The following is a 13,924-nucleotide window of genomic DNA, read 5'->3' on the forward strand; positions in this document are numbered from 1 at the left end:
CTCGGCTTGTTTTAAAGATGGCGGCGTCTCTCGGCGCTGCAGACAGGTCGGTGTTTTTTCGCGCCGTTGTCTGGTTTTGCCGCCGTTAATCCCGGACAGAGAGCCTCGGGGATGACGTCATGAGGAGCAGGTTGACGTGCAGTGTTTCCGGATGCCTCGTGTGAACCGGACAGCCGTGTTGTCCCTGCTGATCGTCAGCAGCTCCGTGTTCCTGTTGTTCCAGCTGTATTACTACAGGAAGTACGTCAGTAAGGTGAGACACACCGTCAACAACAAACACAAAGCTTTTCAATAATCGATCAGCGAATTGATCTGTGGCTTCAGCAGGCCGCGAATCATTTATTAGAATAATGGTTTAAAAATAAATAATTATAAGAAGTTCGACCTCCCAACCCAGGAAGGGGAAACATCCGAGGAGCACCTGAACGCAGCACAAGTGTCCCCTCACTGAGAGCTCCAGCTCAGTCTGACTGTTGGGACCATGAGGACCCTCTGGAGGTTTCAGTAATCATCATACTCATTAACACCTTATACTCCACAAGTCTCCTACAGAAGTGACTCTGACAGTTCATTCAGCGATAAAACTTGAAGAAATGTGCACGTGACAGCGCCTCCCATCCTGAGGCTGTTAACACCACAGCATTCAGTACACACATGAACAACAGGGTCAGTAAGGAGGCCTGACGGGGTCAGAGGTCAGTGAGCACCACAGGCTAAAGTGCCCTCTGGTGGTTTCCTCCAGTTCCACATAGTGTGTGAATGATAACATAACAATATGGAAAAATAAACACCACTCCATCAGAAAAAGAGACATGATAGAAGATTATGAGGATGATGTCGTGTGAGAGCATTTGACTTCGAAATTATGAATGGAATATTAAAGATCAAATGGCTCCGATCCTTCTCAAGAAATGATGATGAAATTTGGTTCTCGATACCTTTTCTTGTTTTCATCAAAGTTGGAGGTACTGAGTTTCTATTAGTATGTGAATTTGAAATATCCAAACTGCCCATAAAACTTCCAAATTTCATCAACAGGTTCCGCTAAATTGTAAAATGATGTTCACACATAATTTCAGCCCCCATAATGTCCCACTGTGGAACAACAGAGTGATAATGAGTCAAGGGAGGTCTATGTTCATGGACGACTGGATGACAAAACAAATTTGGTGGAATGGATAATGGATGGAAATGCAAACATACTTGAACTGAATGATTTTAATGCAAAAAATTATATGAGTTGCTTCAATGAGATCTATGAGAAAGTCTCACATTATGTCCCAAAAGTCTTTCTCCAATCGAAAAAGAATAATATTTTGAACATACCAATTCCAAATTTACACAAAGTGTAGATCGATGATCTGGACATCGTAAATGAAAAATGTGACAAAAAGTTAGGCAGTACATTAGTAAGCAGTTTATATGCAGGTAGAACAAAAAGCTCACTCACTCTTAGAGAATATAACAAATCTGAAATATCAACTATTCGAAAAAAATACTTAAAATTCCCAATTCTCCAGAAGTGTAAAGAAGTTCATTTTAAAACCATAAACAACATTTATCCTTCAAATGAATTTATGAAAAGTAGATTTAAATTTGTGGTTAAAAACTGTTATATTTGTAAAACGAATCTGGAAACAACAGAGCACCTGTTTTATGAATGTGAGACTTTCCACAAACTGTGGAAATCTCTCCACGACTTCATGTCGGCCGGCTCCCGAAGTACTGACTTCTGGTCATTTCAAAATATTCAAATAAGAGTAATCCTCGAAGACAAAAAAATGAGTTCTTAGTGAATAATCTCATTATTATTGTTACAAAATATTACAAACACGTGTCGGTATGCCAATTCCCCCCTTATGACTTGCTCTTAAGAATGAATTCTCCTTGTACAAAAATGTCTGAAACAAATAAATAATCCCATGCAAATAAACTGTACACATTTATAGCACAATTTAATCTTTCCTAAACCCCTTGTATTTAATCAGTATGAATTTATTTCATGCCTCTCTCATTTGTTTTCTCATGGTTATATTTCTTACACGTTTACTGAAGTGTGATATACACCACTGTTACAAACTGTCAATTTGGTTTGTCAAGGAGTTGTGAATTTATGTTAAAAGGTCAAATATTGATGATTTTATGGGAGGATGTCATCGTTTATATAATGTTATTTGTTCAAATAAAGCATTAAAAAAATAATAATGATGACATAACAGTGACGTTATCAGTTAATTTCCCTGCATGCCTTTCTTCTGCAGCCTGGCCCTCACATCCTGAGTCAAACAGGTCACCTGACCGCCAACGACGTCCAATGGGTGAGTCAGCATCAAAATGCTGTCAGCCTTTCTGTTAGCCTCACTGTTAGCTTCACTGTTAGCCTCTCTGTTAGCCTCACTGTTAGCTTCACTGTTAGCCTCTATGTTAGCCTCTATGTTAGCTTCACTGTTAGCCTCACTGTTAGCTTCACTGTTAGCCTCACTGTTAGCTTCACTGTTAGCCTCTCTGTTAGCCTCACTGTTACCCCACTGTTAAGCTTTCTGTTAGCCTCACCAGTAGCCTTTCTGTTAACCTCACTGTTAGCCTCTCCGTTAGCCTCACTGTTAGCTTCACTGTTAGCCTCTATGTTAGCTTCACTGTTAGCCTCACTGTTAGTCCCACTGTTAAGCTTTCTGTTAGCCTCACCATTAGCCTTTCTGTTAGCTTCACTGTTAACCTCACTGTTAGCCTTTCTGTTAGCCTCTCTGTTAGCCTCTCTGTTAGCTTCACTGTTAAGCTTTCTGTTAGCCTCACCGTTAGCCTATCTGTTAGCCTCACCATTAGCCTTTCTGTTAGCATCTCTGTTACCCACATTGTTAGCCTCACCGTTAGCCTCTCTGTTAGCCTCACCGTTAGCTCTCTCTGGTTTCTGCAGCAGACTGTGAAGAAGTTTCTGGCGTTAGCTCAGCGATTCAGGCTGCCGTTGTTCCTCGCTGACACCGCTGCACTGACGCTTCTCTCCCAGGATGCTTTGCGACAGCGCGACAGGCTGGTGCGTGAGCCGCACTGCAGCTTTCTGTGCACTGGTCGGCCAATCACATCCTTCGCTCTGCATGCCAACCTTTGGAAGTATGATGTAAGTGATGTGTTCATGGTCTCAAGAGACAGTGTGAAAACATGTCATTTATATTTTGTAATTGTTACCATTTGTGAGGTGTTTGTCTTCTCTTTATCTACTTTATTTTGATTTTCAATAGATGAATATATCTGCAGAAAGTATTTCTATATTTTTTTGTTTTGGTCAGCCTGGCCTCCTATTGGCTGCACAGCAGAAGGGTTTCGACCTGCTGGAGCTGCGAGGAGAGGACCCACGATTGGCCAGTCTGGACACGCTATCAGGAGAGGAGATCCCCCTGCACTTCCTGTTCCGCCTCCATGGCTACGTCGTCCAGGTGGGTGGGGCTCCATCCAGCCCCCAGGAAGTGGGTCAGGGTTTGAAGCCAGTTTTTGTAGTGGCTCAACTGTGTCACTACAGTGTCACGTGCGCCCTGCAGCACAAAAGACTTTTTCCCATAAGCTCACATTATGTAAGAAGAGGCTATAAATTGGTGAATACATTGTTTTGAGCATCACAGCCTCCGAAATAAGACCCATTTCCTGTCAGTGTTTGATCCATTTGGCCCAATACCATTTGGAAAATCTAGAAGAGCTGCACGATAAACTCATTTGAAGCTCTGCACAAAGCAATCTAGCGTTATCTGGTGGTGCAGGGGTTCCAGTCCCAGCCTGGGGCCCTTTGCTGCGTGTTGCCCCATTATTCAGGGTTCGGAGCAGACAGTCGCTGCCATCTTGAACATGGTCAGGTCCTCTGTCTTTTCTGCTGTGTTTCGTCTCAGGCTGTTTTATGTGTTTTGTTCCAGGTGGTGTTCCTGTACGAGCGGAGTGGCAACTACCTTTGGCACGGAGCGTTGCGCCTAAAAGCTAACATGGACCGAAACTTCGCTCCCTTCAAACTGCTCGACTACGGACGCCATCCTGGAGCGTATGACAGGTGAAAGCCTCTGAAAACAGAACAAGCCCCAAAATCTGATGTGAAACGTCTAAATAGTGTCAATGTGAAGAGAGTCACACTTATTCATCAGCTTCATAGATCTACAGACATTTAGATCTAAATGTCTGTAAATATATAGACCCGTCAGATGTGTGATCACTGTTGACTAAACACATGAAGTCTGATGATGACGGTGTCGAAACATTAATGAACTCTATCAGACTCTAACATCTGATCTGAGAAATGTTTGTTATCTGATTTGTTATTATATGATTATTAATTGAACAACACTCTGAGTTTGTTTTGTGCGGTCGCCCCCTGCAGGCCAGAGCTGGTCCTGACGGTCCTGGATGGCCTCGACATTCGAATCCCTCACAACATCTCCCGTTTCTTGAATGAGCAGCAACACGCCCACTTCCTGGAGTGCCGTTACCGTGACGCACGCAACTTCCTGCAGGTGAGAAACAACAATGTGCTTTTATTGTGAAGGGGGAAATAAAAGAGGAAGTCAAAGAGAAAAATGGATGAGTTATTTTATTAAGTCTCAAATGATGTCAGAAAAGTATAAATGAAATGTAAATGAAAAACAGTTGAACAAAACTTTAAATAATAAATGAAATAATGAAATAAGAATAAACTTATTATAAAACAGAGAAACAAAAGACATTGTTACTGACAGAACTCTCTCTCTCCACTAGTGCTCTCACTTATTATTCAAAACTTGAATATTTGTTCAAAAGTGGGGGGAAAGTTCTTATTCGAATGTAATGACCTGTTGGAAATCAAAATGTACAGTCTATAAGCGCTACAGACAGTTTGAAGTAGTTTGTCTTGTGATCCAGCAGAGGGCGCTCTAAATCAGCTGGACCTATTGCAGGCCCTATTAACCCTTGACCTGTCAGTTCAGCTGGTAGTATTATGTTGTTGGCTACAACAATGGAGGACACTAGCGAACGAAGCCGTCCTGAGCGGACAATCACGAAACCAAAGCATCTGAGAAGTAGTGTATGGAAGCATCTAGGGTTCTACACCGTAGATGGAAAAGTAACTAACAAAGATAAAGCTGTCTGTCGACTTTGTACAAAGCAGCTGTCTTATTGTACAACGACAACAAATCTGCAGACTGAGTTTACAACCTTGTCTGACTGCTGCACACTCAGCTTCAGCAGGCGCCTTGCCAGCAGCTCGTAAAAATGCCATCACCGACAAGATAGCAAGATTTATCTGCAAGGATATGCAGCCCGTTGGTATCATTTCGGGATCTCATCATGGAACTGGAGCCACAATATAAAATTCCAAGTCAGACCACAATCTCAGCACACGTAGTACAACTGTATGACACCTCACGGGAGAACATAAAGACTATTCTGAAGGATAAGACTCTTGTGCTGACCACAGATGGAAGGACATCGCTGGCCACACATGCTTATGTGACAGTCACAGCTCTCTGTATTTCAGACTCATGGGAACTTGACAATTATGTTCTGTGTACTAATGAGCTGAGAGGAAGCCACAGTGCTGTCCATGTTTCTGACAGCATCGGCAGCACGCTGGATGAATTTGACATCTCCCGTGAAGCAGTTGTAGCTGTTGCCACAGACAATGCTCTGAACTATGTGAACGCCATATGCAAATTAGGGCTTATTCATGTACCCTGTTTGGCCCACATGCTAAACCTGGCAGTGCGCAAGGGGCCTGAAGTGAAAGCCACTGATACGACCCTTTCCAGACTAAAGCAAACTGCAGCTCATTTTGGAAGGTCTCCATCAGGCAGCTGCCTGCTGGAAGAAAAGCAGAAGCTCCTTGGATTTAAAAAGGAGAGACTAATAAATGACTGCGTCACCAGATGGAATACCAGATGGAATACCACCTGTAACGTGGTATGTCGGGCATCTGCCCAACAAGCAGCAGTGGCAGCTGTCGTTTTTGAAAAGAAGATGTCCCATTTGGAACTTAGCACATCTGAATGGTCTGTGGTTGAGCAACTAAAAGACACACTGAAACCTTTCGAAATGGCAACTCGGGCCTTCTCCACCGATGCCTGTCCCACAGCATCGGCTGTCCTACTTCTGCAGCATGTCATGATATCTCAGCTGAGCAGTGCCAACGCATCACATTAATCAGCCATCGAAGAAGTGAGAGGTATCTGGCTTTTCATTTTTATTAAATATTAAGTCCAAGCCTAATAGCCTAAACCTATATTACAACAATACATATTTTCCAAGATGACTGATATCTCAAATTAACAAGATTAGAAAGATCAATATTAGTGTGTTATATAGGGCTAGATTTATTCAGTTATTTTAACAGGCAGGATGGTGGCAAATTTGAAAATGCATTACAGTGAAGAGGGCGGAGAATGGATGCTTCTCAATAAAGTGGCCTTCCTGGACCGCTGGTTCTCTCCCCCAGTTTATCTTTCACCTGAACAGAGAAATCTAGTCGGCAATAGCTTATCACAAGAGATGAAGGAAAATGAGAGAGGCAATGACTGTAAACAAGCACAAGAGGAAGAAAACACACCTGCCCTGGGTGCGATGGGGAGCCTGTTTGGGGACTTGTACAAATCGAGTGACTTTTGCAACAGGAACACCTTTCAGGAGATGCAAACTTACATGAAGGAGACTCCTCTCTCTGCAGACTGTAACCCACTGCTTTGGTGGGCAGATACAGGGTGCAACAGATACCCGCAACTCTCAGAGATGGCTAGTAAATACCTGTGCATGCCAGGAACTAATGTACGCTCTGAACGGGTGTTCTCGTCGTGAATAGAAAATGTAAAATCACAGACAACAGGAGAGAATTGCTCCTTTGCTTTGAACTAAAAATGTGGCAAACAAGGTGAAACACAGAACTGATAGGCAAGCTGAACAGGTAATATTGTAAATAAATAAAAAGAAATCTGCACTTGATCCTGATCGCGTTGATAGACTTGTGTTTTTGGCTAATAATATTAGAAATTAAGACGGGCCTATCAGTTCTGTGTTTCACCTTGTTTCATTCAAATAAATTGCGTGTCATTTCAAATTCATTCAAAATTTCATTCGCCCTACTCTCCACTGTGTATGACTGCAGCTCTACCCCGACGACTCATCTCCGGAGGCGCTCGACTTCAGGAGGAAAGTGAAGTCTCTGCTTCACCTCGCCGCTCGAACACTCTCACGCCTCGACGTCCCCTTCTGGCTCAGCAGCGGCACCTGTCTGGGTAACACGCCGAGCATCAGCGACGAGCCGAGGGTCCACAGTGTGTCCACATGCTAATTTAGCATGTTGGCATCCCAGTAGCATCATCGTAAGATGTCGTGGACACGATGTGACTGCCTCTCTCTGTCTCTCTCGCCCCCTGCAGGCTGGTTCAGGCAGTGCAGTATCATCTCTTACAGCCGTGACGTCGATATTGGGATTTTCATTGTAGACTTCAGGGCGGACATGGTCGCAGCATTCAGGGACGCCGGCCTGTCGCTCAAACACAAGTTTGGAAAGGTGATAACTTTGTTTTCTTTATTCAATCTTGAGAGTCGAGGTCGGATTTATCATCCAATTCAGCTGTAGGATATCTGGGCCAAAACGTCCTGTTCTGTGCGCCCGTCACTGTTAACAGTCCAAATTTCAGCAAAGGAATGAAGCTAAGAGACTTTTCATCTTCATTTATTTTGAGTTTCCTGTCTTCATTAATTTCACCAGTGTTTCACAACGAATACTTTTATTGGCACAGCGCTGACTTTGAGAAGCAGGTATTTTATTTTGAAGTGGGTTTTTTGTAGCTGTTGTTTCCTGTATTTTCTTGTGAAGGTTCCAGTCCACAGGATATGTTCTTTTAAAGTGAAACTCTGGTCAAAAAGCATCCAAGCTTTATTTTGGAATGTATATGAGTCAAACCTTTGTGTAAAAGCATAATTACGATGAAAGAGACACTTTTAAGATTTACCGTAGTTTCGTTTTTGGGCAAACTGATTTTCAATGGGAGTGCTACAGGCGCTTTTATGATAGCATCAAAATCCCTGTTTTTAAAACAGTAAGAAGTCTCGACACAACATGAAAACTTTGCACTTGGGGATTGACGCTTTTTGTCTGCCATGATGGCGGCACGCCGGAGGTGCTACTGCAAACATGAGTTGTTCAAAACTTTTTTAGTAAACTCTGTGTACACAAACAATGTTCTCAGTGCTGGTGTTCATGTGTAGAGACCCTGGTGATGCTACCAGCACAGTTTCATGTTGTGTCCAGACTTCTTTTAAAAAGAGATTTTAATGCTAGCGTGCCCGTAGCACTACCATTGAAAATTAGCTTGCCCAAAAACGAAACTATGGTAAATCTTAAAAGTGCCTCTTTCATCATAATTACTTATTAATATATATTCACAAATAAAGCCTTGGATGCTTTTTGGCGAGAGTTTCACTTTAACTAGCCTCCTCCCAGACGAGCAGCGATTGTACAGAATTGATCAGCTGCAATGCCTGCTGGTTAGATTTGTGTCTGTCTAATGGAAATGCCTCCTGTTCTGAGAGCTGATTGGTTTAGACTCAACTATATGACGTATGAAGTTGTATTTCTTCTGAGTTGGACAGATTTATTACTCTTATTACTTTTATTACTCTGTAGTGTCATAATGAACAACAGCTGAAAACTGTACGGGCTGATCAATGAGTCTGATTACATTTAAATCAGTCAGATCAGATCTCACTTCCTATACAGACTGAAGCTCGCACTCTCCTGCTGCCGCGTCCGCCACCCAGCCGGGCAATGCATTCTGGGAGTAGGGCGTGGTGATTCCAGAGACAGCCAAAACGTAACCATCAACTTTAACTTCATAGAAATGTGAAGACTGAACATCAACATGACGTCAGATTCTTCAGCTGTTTTCGTGTCCAGACAAGCCGCCATGTCGGCTCCGTTGTCATAGGAAACAACATCCTGTGGACACCAGGGCATGGGAGCGGAGCGGAGCGAGCGAAATATAATCGGAGCGCAGAGCGGGTTTTAATCCAAAGGCCAGAGCGATGGTTCTGATACTGCTCTCTATGAGTCTAGGGCATGCACAAGTCCACACAGACTCCCGTGTGCCTTCAAGGGTTAGCCTACATCAGAGGTCATTCGTTGAGAGATGGAGTTTGTAAAATATTTCGAAAAGCAAGCAGACAGGCCATATAGGTGCAACGTCAGGAATTGCTCCCTCTTTGAAATTTAAGTGAGTGTGGAGTGATTTCACCAGAGCTGAATGAAATTGGAGGTGAGCGGAGAGCGGTCTGTGAGCAGAGCGGTCCGGTATAAATTTGAGTGATGGAGTGAAGGCGCGAACACCCACGTAAGCGGGGAGCAGAAATTCTCGCCGCTCAGTTCTGCTCACATGCTCTGGTGGACACAAACCGATTCACCTTGAAAGTGTGTTTGTTTTATTTTGAAATGCAGGTTGAGGACAGTCTGGAACTTTCCTTCCTGAGCGATGATGTCAAGCTGGACATTTTCTTTTTCTACGCAGACGGAGACGTGGTGTGGAACGGAGGCACGCAGGCTAAGAGCGGCAAAAAGTTCAAGTTAATAAAACTTTATTGATATTGACGGTCAGATCAGCAGCAGTGGGAGGGGTTAGGGCATAGACATTATATACGTAGACACCTCATAGACTGACGCTGCCTATTGGAGCTGACGTATCAGCGCGGCCGCCATCTTGGATGGGTCTCCAATGTGACCCCCCTGCATTTATTTCTACTGAGGAAGGTGTATCCACAACTACAATAATCATAACCTCCCGAATTTATACCGGATTTTCACACGGTTACAAACGGCAGAGATTTAATTATGACACAGGGCGCTGTCACAAAGATTATTAAAAAAAAAATATATATATATATCTTACTTGTGAAAGGTAATCCCCTGCGATCTGGTAACAACACTGCGCCAGTTATTTCAACCATAAACTGCACAAAATACGGCCGTAGTTGCTCGTTCTCTGTTGATTCTGATTGACTCTGGTGCTAGCCTACAGTGAGGAGACCAAACCAAGATGGCGGTGACGGGGGATTATGTTCCAGCACGCCATGAGGTGTCTACGTATATTATGTCTATGGGTTAGGGGCCACATTATAAAACTTTATTTATAATGACACTTAAAACAATGAAACACTTGAAAGATTTAAAAGACAAGTTGAGCGTGTTAAAGAGTTTCTCTGTACTGCAGGTACATCTTCCCGCGGTTCTCGCTGTGCTGGGCGGAGCTTCTGGAGCTGAAAGTTCGTGTTCCCTGTGAAACACTCGATTACGTGACAGCGAACTACGGAGACACCTGGAGCATCCCACTCAGGACCTGGGACTGGAAGACGTCACCAAGCAACGTGCAGGAAAATGGGGTGTGGCCTCCAGCCGAGTGGGCGGAGCTTATCCAAATTTACTGACAGGAAATGCCTGAAAATTAAATCAACACTGAAACTACAAATAAAGACAAAGTGAAAAGAACAAAGAGGAACAGGTCTGATTTTTAACAAGATGTCTGTGACGTCATCATGACATCATCATTATTAATCATCAGTATTGATGGCTGACTGCCTCCACCAGACTAATTTTTCTGTATGCTATCTTGATCTCTGCTCTGAGAATCATGTTCAGAATCAAATGAAACGTCATCAAACATCAGCAGTTACGTCATCACACATTTAATATTTCCGGTCAGCTGTGCATCAGAGACCTCTCCACCAGACTCTGTTCATATTTTCGTCATTTTTACTCCGAATGGCACTCGAATCGTTTCCGGTCCTGTCGTTCAGTTTGTCAGTGTTCAGAGTCTGAGACGGTGACGTCACTCCGCCGCGACCTCTCGCTCCTTGTGGACCACGAGCCCCTTGCTGATCAAGTCCGGGATCTCCACGGCGAGCCACGGTCCGAGTCCCAGCGCCATCAGGTGCGCCAGGCCGAAGCGTGGCGCGTTCCGGGCCCAAAGCGGGGCGAAGTGGTCGGTCAGGCAGATCCTCCCTCCGCGGTACATCTTCGCAGTCTTCCCGTCCAGCTCCGGGACCGCCACCTCCGGCGCCGTGGCCGGGTATGTCACCGGGATGTCGAACTCCAGCCGGAACTCGTACCGCAGCAGCTCGTGAATGAACCAGCAGGTGCCGGACCAGCGCGTGCCGTCTGGGTTGGACTCGAGGCGGAACCAGTCGTTGTCGGCCGCCTTGTTCTGCTCCACAAAGTGGATCAGAGCCTGGTACTCCTCCTTCAGCCGCTGCGGCCACAGCGCGCCATCCCGCGGGCCCGCGTGCGTCTTCAGCAGCGGGATCTGTGACACGGCCCTGCGCGTGGCCTCGTCCGCCATTTTGTCTCCAAAGGAAAGTTTGTGTTTAAACCGAGTCCGAAGTGAAACTGTTCGGTTCGGGTCCACTCAGGATGTCTTCAGCTTTCACCTGAGTCCTGACGTGGACTTCTGGTTTGTCGCCGCACGGAAGCTGCTCCAGCATGAAGCAGCTTCCGTGCGGCGACAAGCACTTCCTGTAGGAGATTTTCAAAACAAGATCCCGACCTTTTTTAATCTGCTGCCGTCACAGATTACTTTTCACTGATGATGTGATGATTGTGACGTCATGTCAGTTTTACGTGAATCGTCCAGAGAAGGATGAGCACGTGACCACGGGACACGCGCGCGTTTGTTGTGCTCAGTAAAGAAACATGTTCTGTTCAATGAAATGTTTTCTTTGTTGTCCACAGAATGCCAAGATATACATACATCTGAATTATACAAAATACAAAGTTAATAACAAAACAAAATAAATAAAACAGTGCAAATCTGAAATCTGTGCAGTTACACGATGTAAACAGTCGGACAGTTGTGAGGTGATTAAAGTCCCACCTGCTCCAACAGCAGTGTTGGGAATGACGGCGTTAGATTAAACGGCGTCAACAGCGTGTTTTTTCTTCAGTAACGGGTAAACTAACTAATTACTATTTCCATCATTATAACGCCGTCACCGTTACTGACCGTTACATGTGGCGCGTTACAAACTGAAGCGGCTCATTGAAGCTGCTGTCTTTAAACTCCGCTGGAGCTGCAGAGCTGTTTTATTTTCTCCGGTGAGGGAGGAGGGAGGTGCGGGACAACCGCATAAGTGATGGTGATTGGCTCTCTAAGATAGAGTGAGAGTTCGTAAGCCAATCAGAGGCAGTGTTCAGTTTACACACCATCCACACACGCACCCAGGAGCCACGCACACACAAACTAGCAGAGGTGAGCTGCAGACACGTGGAGGGAAAGTGAACGTTTTCAAAGTGGAAGAACAGACATGACTTTAATCTCCAGGTCCGTTGTAACTCTGATCTAATGAAGCATCTCTCAGCGCCACACGCTTCTACAACACGAGTGGCCACAAACACCGTTGTTGACTGTTGACTGTGTCTAACGTGAGCTCTGCTAACACAGAAGGACACTGAGCTGTCCAAGCAGCTACAGCTGGATTCTTCTGCTCCAGCTTCACAAAAAGTTGTGACACAGACTGAACTGAATGCAATAATAGGCAGGTATGTTGTTGAGAACATGCTGCTGTTACCAACAGGTGAGTCAGACTCCTTCAGAGCTCTCACCGGTAAAATACCGGGGAGAACAGGTGCAGGTGTTTCGGATTAACGCGGGGCTGTGTTAACTGGCGACCGTCAGCCGAATGCGTCTGTGGTCACCGGAGCTACAACAGATGTTGAAAACGGGAAGAGAAGACGTAGCTGTCCTCAGATCTGCCTCTTTGTTCAGGTTTTCTCTGGTCAAAACACACCTGATACGTGTTCGGGCTGCTGTTTGATTTAACGTGTCTGACCCTCAGTTGCTGGTTGTTACGGAGGACGTTGTAAACAGGAAAATGGAGCGTTGCTCTTCCTGTGAATGTGTATCTCTAATAAACCTTTATTAAAAACACGTACTCGTGACTTCTCCCTGTAAACATGCACCACACAAGGGAACTATAAACCGTGTAAATAAAGTAAAAGTTAAATAAATAAATAAATAAATAAAAAAATAAAATAAAAGAATTACGGGACTTGAACTCACATTCACTGAGGGACAAAAACACAAGCGCGGTAGCCAAACCACCCTGCCAATCAAATCGCTCAGGTGACTCTCAGTATGACCTATTTCTCTCTTCACAGCGGACACACAGACACCTCTGGGTCGCAGAAGAAGGCCAGATCAACTTGTGACCGCAGCGTCTGTTCACGGTGTCTGTACGGTGATGATTTATGACACAAATAGGCATAACCTTTGTAACTGTTGCTATTTTTATTTTCATATTCATGTAAGATTTCTTTTCATTTTGTATAAGAAACTCATTTTGAGAATGATTAGATTTTTTGTAATTTTTACATGCTTTTATTATGAGAGTCAAGGGTACTTTTATTTTGACACCTACGTTGCTGCTAGGCTGCCTGTAGCGTTTGTCTAACGGCAGAGAGATGCGAACATGGTCACTTCGTGTGAACAGCTAAGATGTGACAGTCAAGTTGATATCAAAAGAACATAGAATAAACTATACGGTTAAATATTAAAAATTACAGTGAAGACTGAAGATAGAAGACCTACAGATTTCCTTTCATAGCATGCAGCCAACGAGGTATTTATTTGTCTTTATTTTCGTTATGAATCTTTGTACTTGAGACTTAAGAGTTTGCTAATGTGAACTGTAATACTGTGTATTGCTAGTTTCACGGTTTGCGGAGGTCCTTGGATGGTTGTGGAGAGTTGGAGAGACGACAGAGACTTCAATAAACCCGTAAAAGGAACACTTGCGTCTGCACATGCTTGGGAGGGAGTCACAACCTTTATGAAATGCACTTACTCGTCTTTACTGTCTATTTGAGTAAATATTCCTCACACAGAAGAACAATGGAACCCTTTTAAACGTAACAAACAAATAAATAAATAAAACA

General features: G+C 44.2%; 2 protein-coding genes across 4 annotated transcripts; one reads left to right on the forward strand and one right to left on the reverse strand.

Moving 5' to 3' along the window:
* Nucleotides 1-10,483, forward strand: fktn (fukutin). 3 transcript variants are annotated; one of them, XM_037116434.1, is made up of 10 exons: nt 1-253; nt 2,262-2,318; nt 2,915-3,115; nt 3,285-3,431; nt 3,900-4,030; nt 4,355-4,487; nt 7,106-7,235; nt 7,380-7,513; nt 9,510-9,564; nt 10,209-10,411. In XM_037116434.1, the coding sequence occupies exons 1-10, from the start codon at nt 152-154 to the stop codon at nt 10,256-10,258; spliced, it is 1,140 nt and encodes a 379-aa protein (XP_036972329.1). In that variant the 5' UTR covers nt 1-151; the 3' UTR covers nt 10,259-10,411. The 3 variants fall into 3 exon arrangements, with proteins under 3 accessions (XP_036972329.1, XP_036972327.1, XP_036972328.1); XM_037116432.1 differs by having other exon boundaries at nt 2-253; nt 9,440-9,564; nt 10,209-10,483; XM_037116433.1 differs by having other exon boundaries at nt 2-253; nt 2,918-3,115; nt 9,440-9,564; nt 10,209-10,483.
* A 181-nt stretch (nt 10,484-10,664) lies between these two features.
* ufc1 (ubiquitin-fold modifier conjugating enzyme 1) lies at nt 10,665-11,476 on the reverse strand. The gene has a single exon (XM_037116435.1). The coding sequence runs from the start codon at nt 11,331-11,333 to the stop codon at nt 10,824-10,826; it is 510 nt and encodes a 169-aa protein (XP_036972330.1). The 5' UTR covers nt 11,334-11,476; the 3' UTR covers nt 10,665-10,823.
* Between the last annotated feature and the right edge of the window lie 2,448 nt (nt 11,477-13,924).

The sequence above is a fragment of the Acanthopagrus latus genome, chromosome 12 (assembly GCF_904848185.1).
Source record: "Acanthopagrus latus isolate v.2019 chromosome 12, fAcaLat1.1, whole genome shotgun sequence".
In the NCBI taxonomy this organism is placed as follows: domain Eukaryota; kingdom Metazoa; phylum Chordata; class Actinopteri; order Spariformes; family Sparidae; genus Acanthopagrus; species Acanthopagrus latus.

Excerpts from the sequence above, each read along its gene's own strand:
- fktn (XM_037116432.1), top strand. The coding sequence starts at position 152 with ATGCCTCGTGTGAACCGGACAGCCGTGTTGTCCCTGCTGATCGTCAGC. Across the intron at positions 254-2,261 it reads ACAGGAAGTACGTCAGTAAG|CCTGGCCCTCACATCCTGAG; the intron begins GTGAGACACACC and ends TTTCTTCTGCAG. Across the intron at positions 4,031-4,354 it reads CATCCTGGAGCGTATGACAG|GCCAGAGCTGGTCCTGACGG; the intron begins GTGAAAGCCTCT and ends CGCCCCCTGCAG.
- ufc1 (XM_037116435.1), bottom strand. The coding sequence starts at position 11,333 with ATGGCGGACGAGGCCACGCGCAGGGCCGTGTCACAGATCCCGCTGCTG.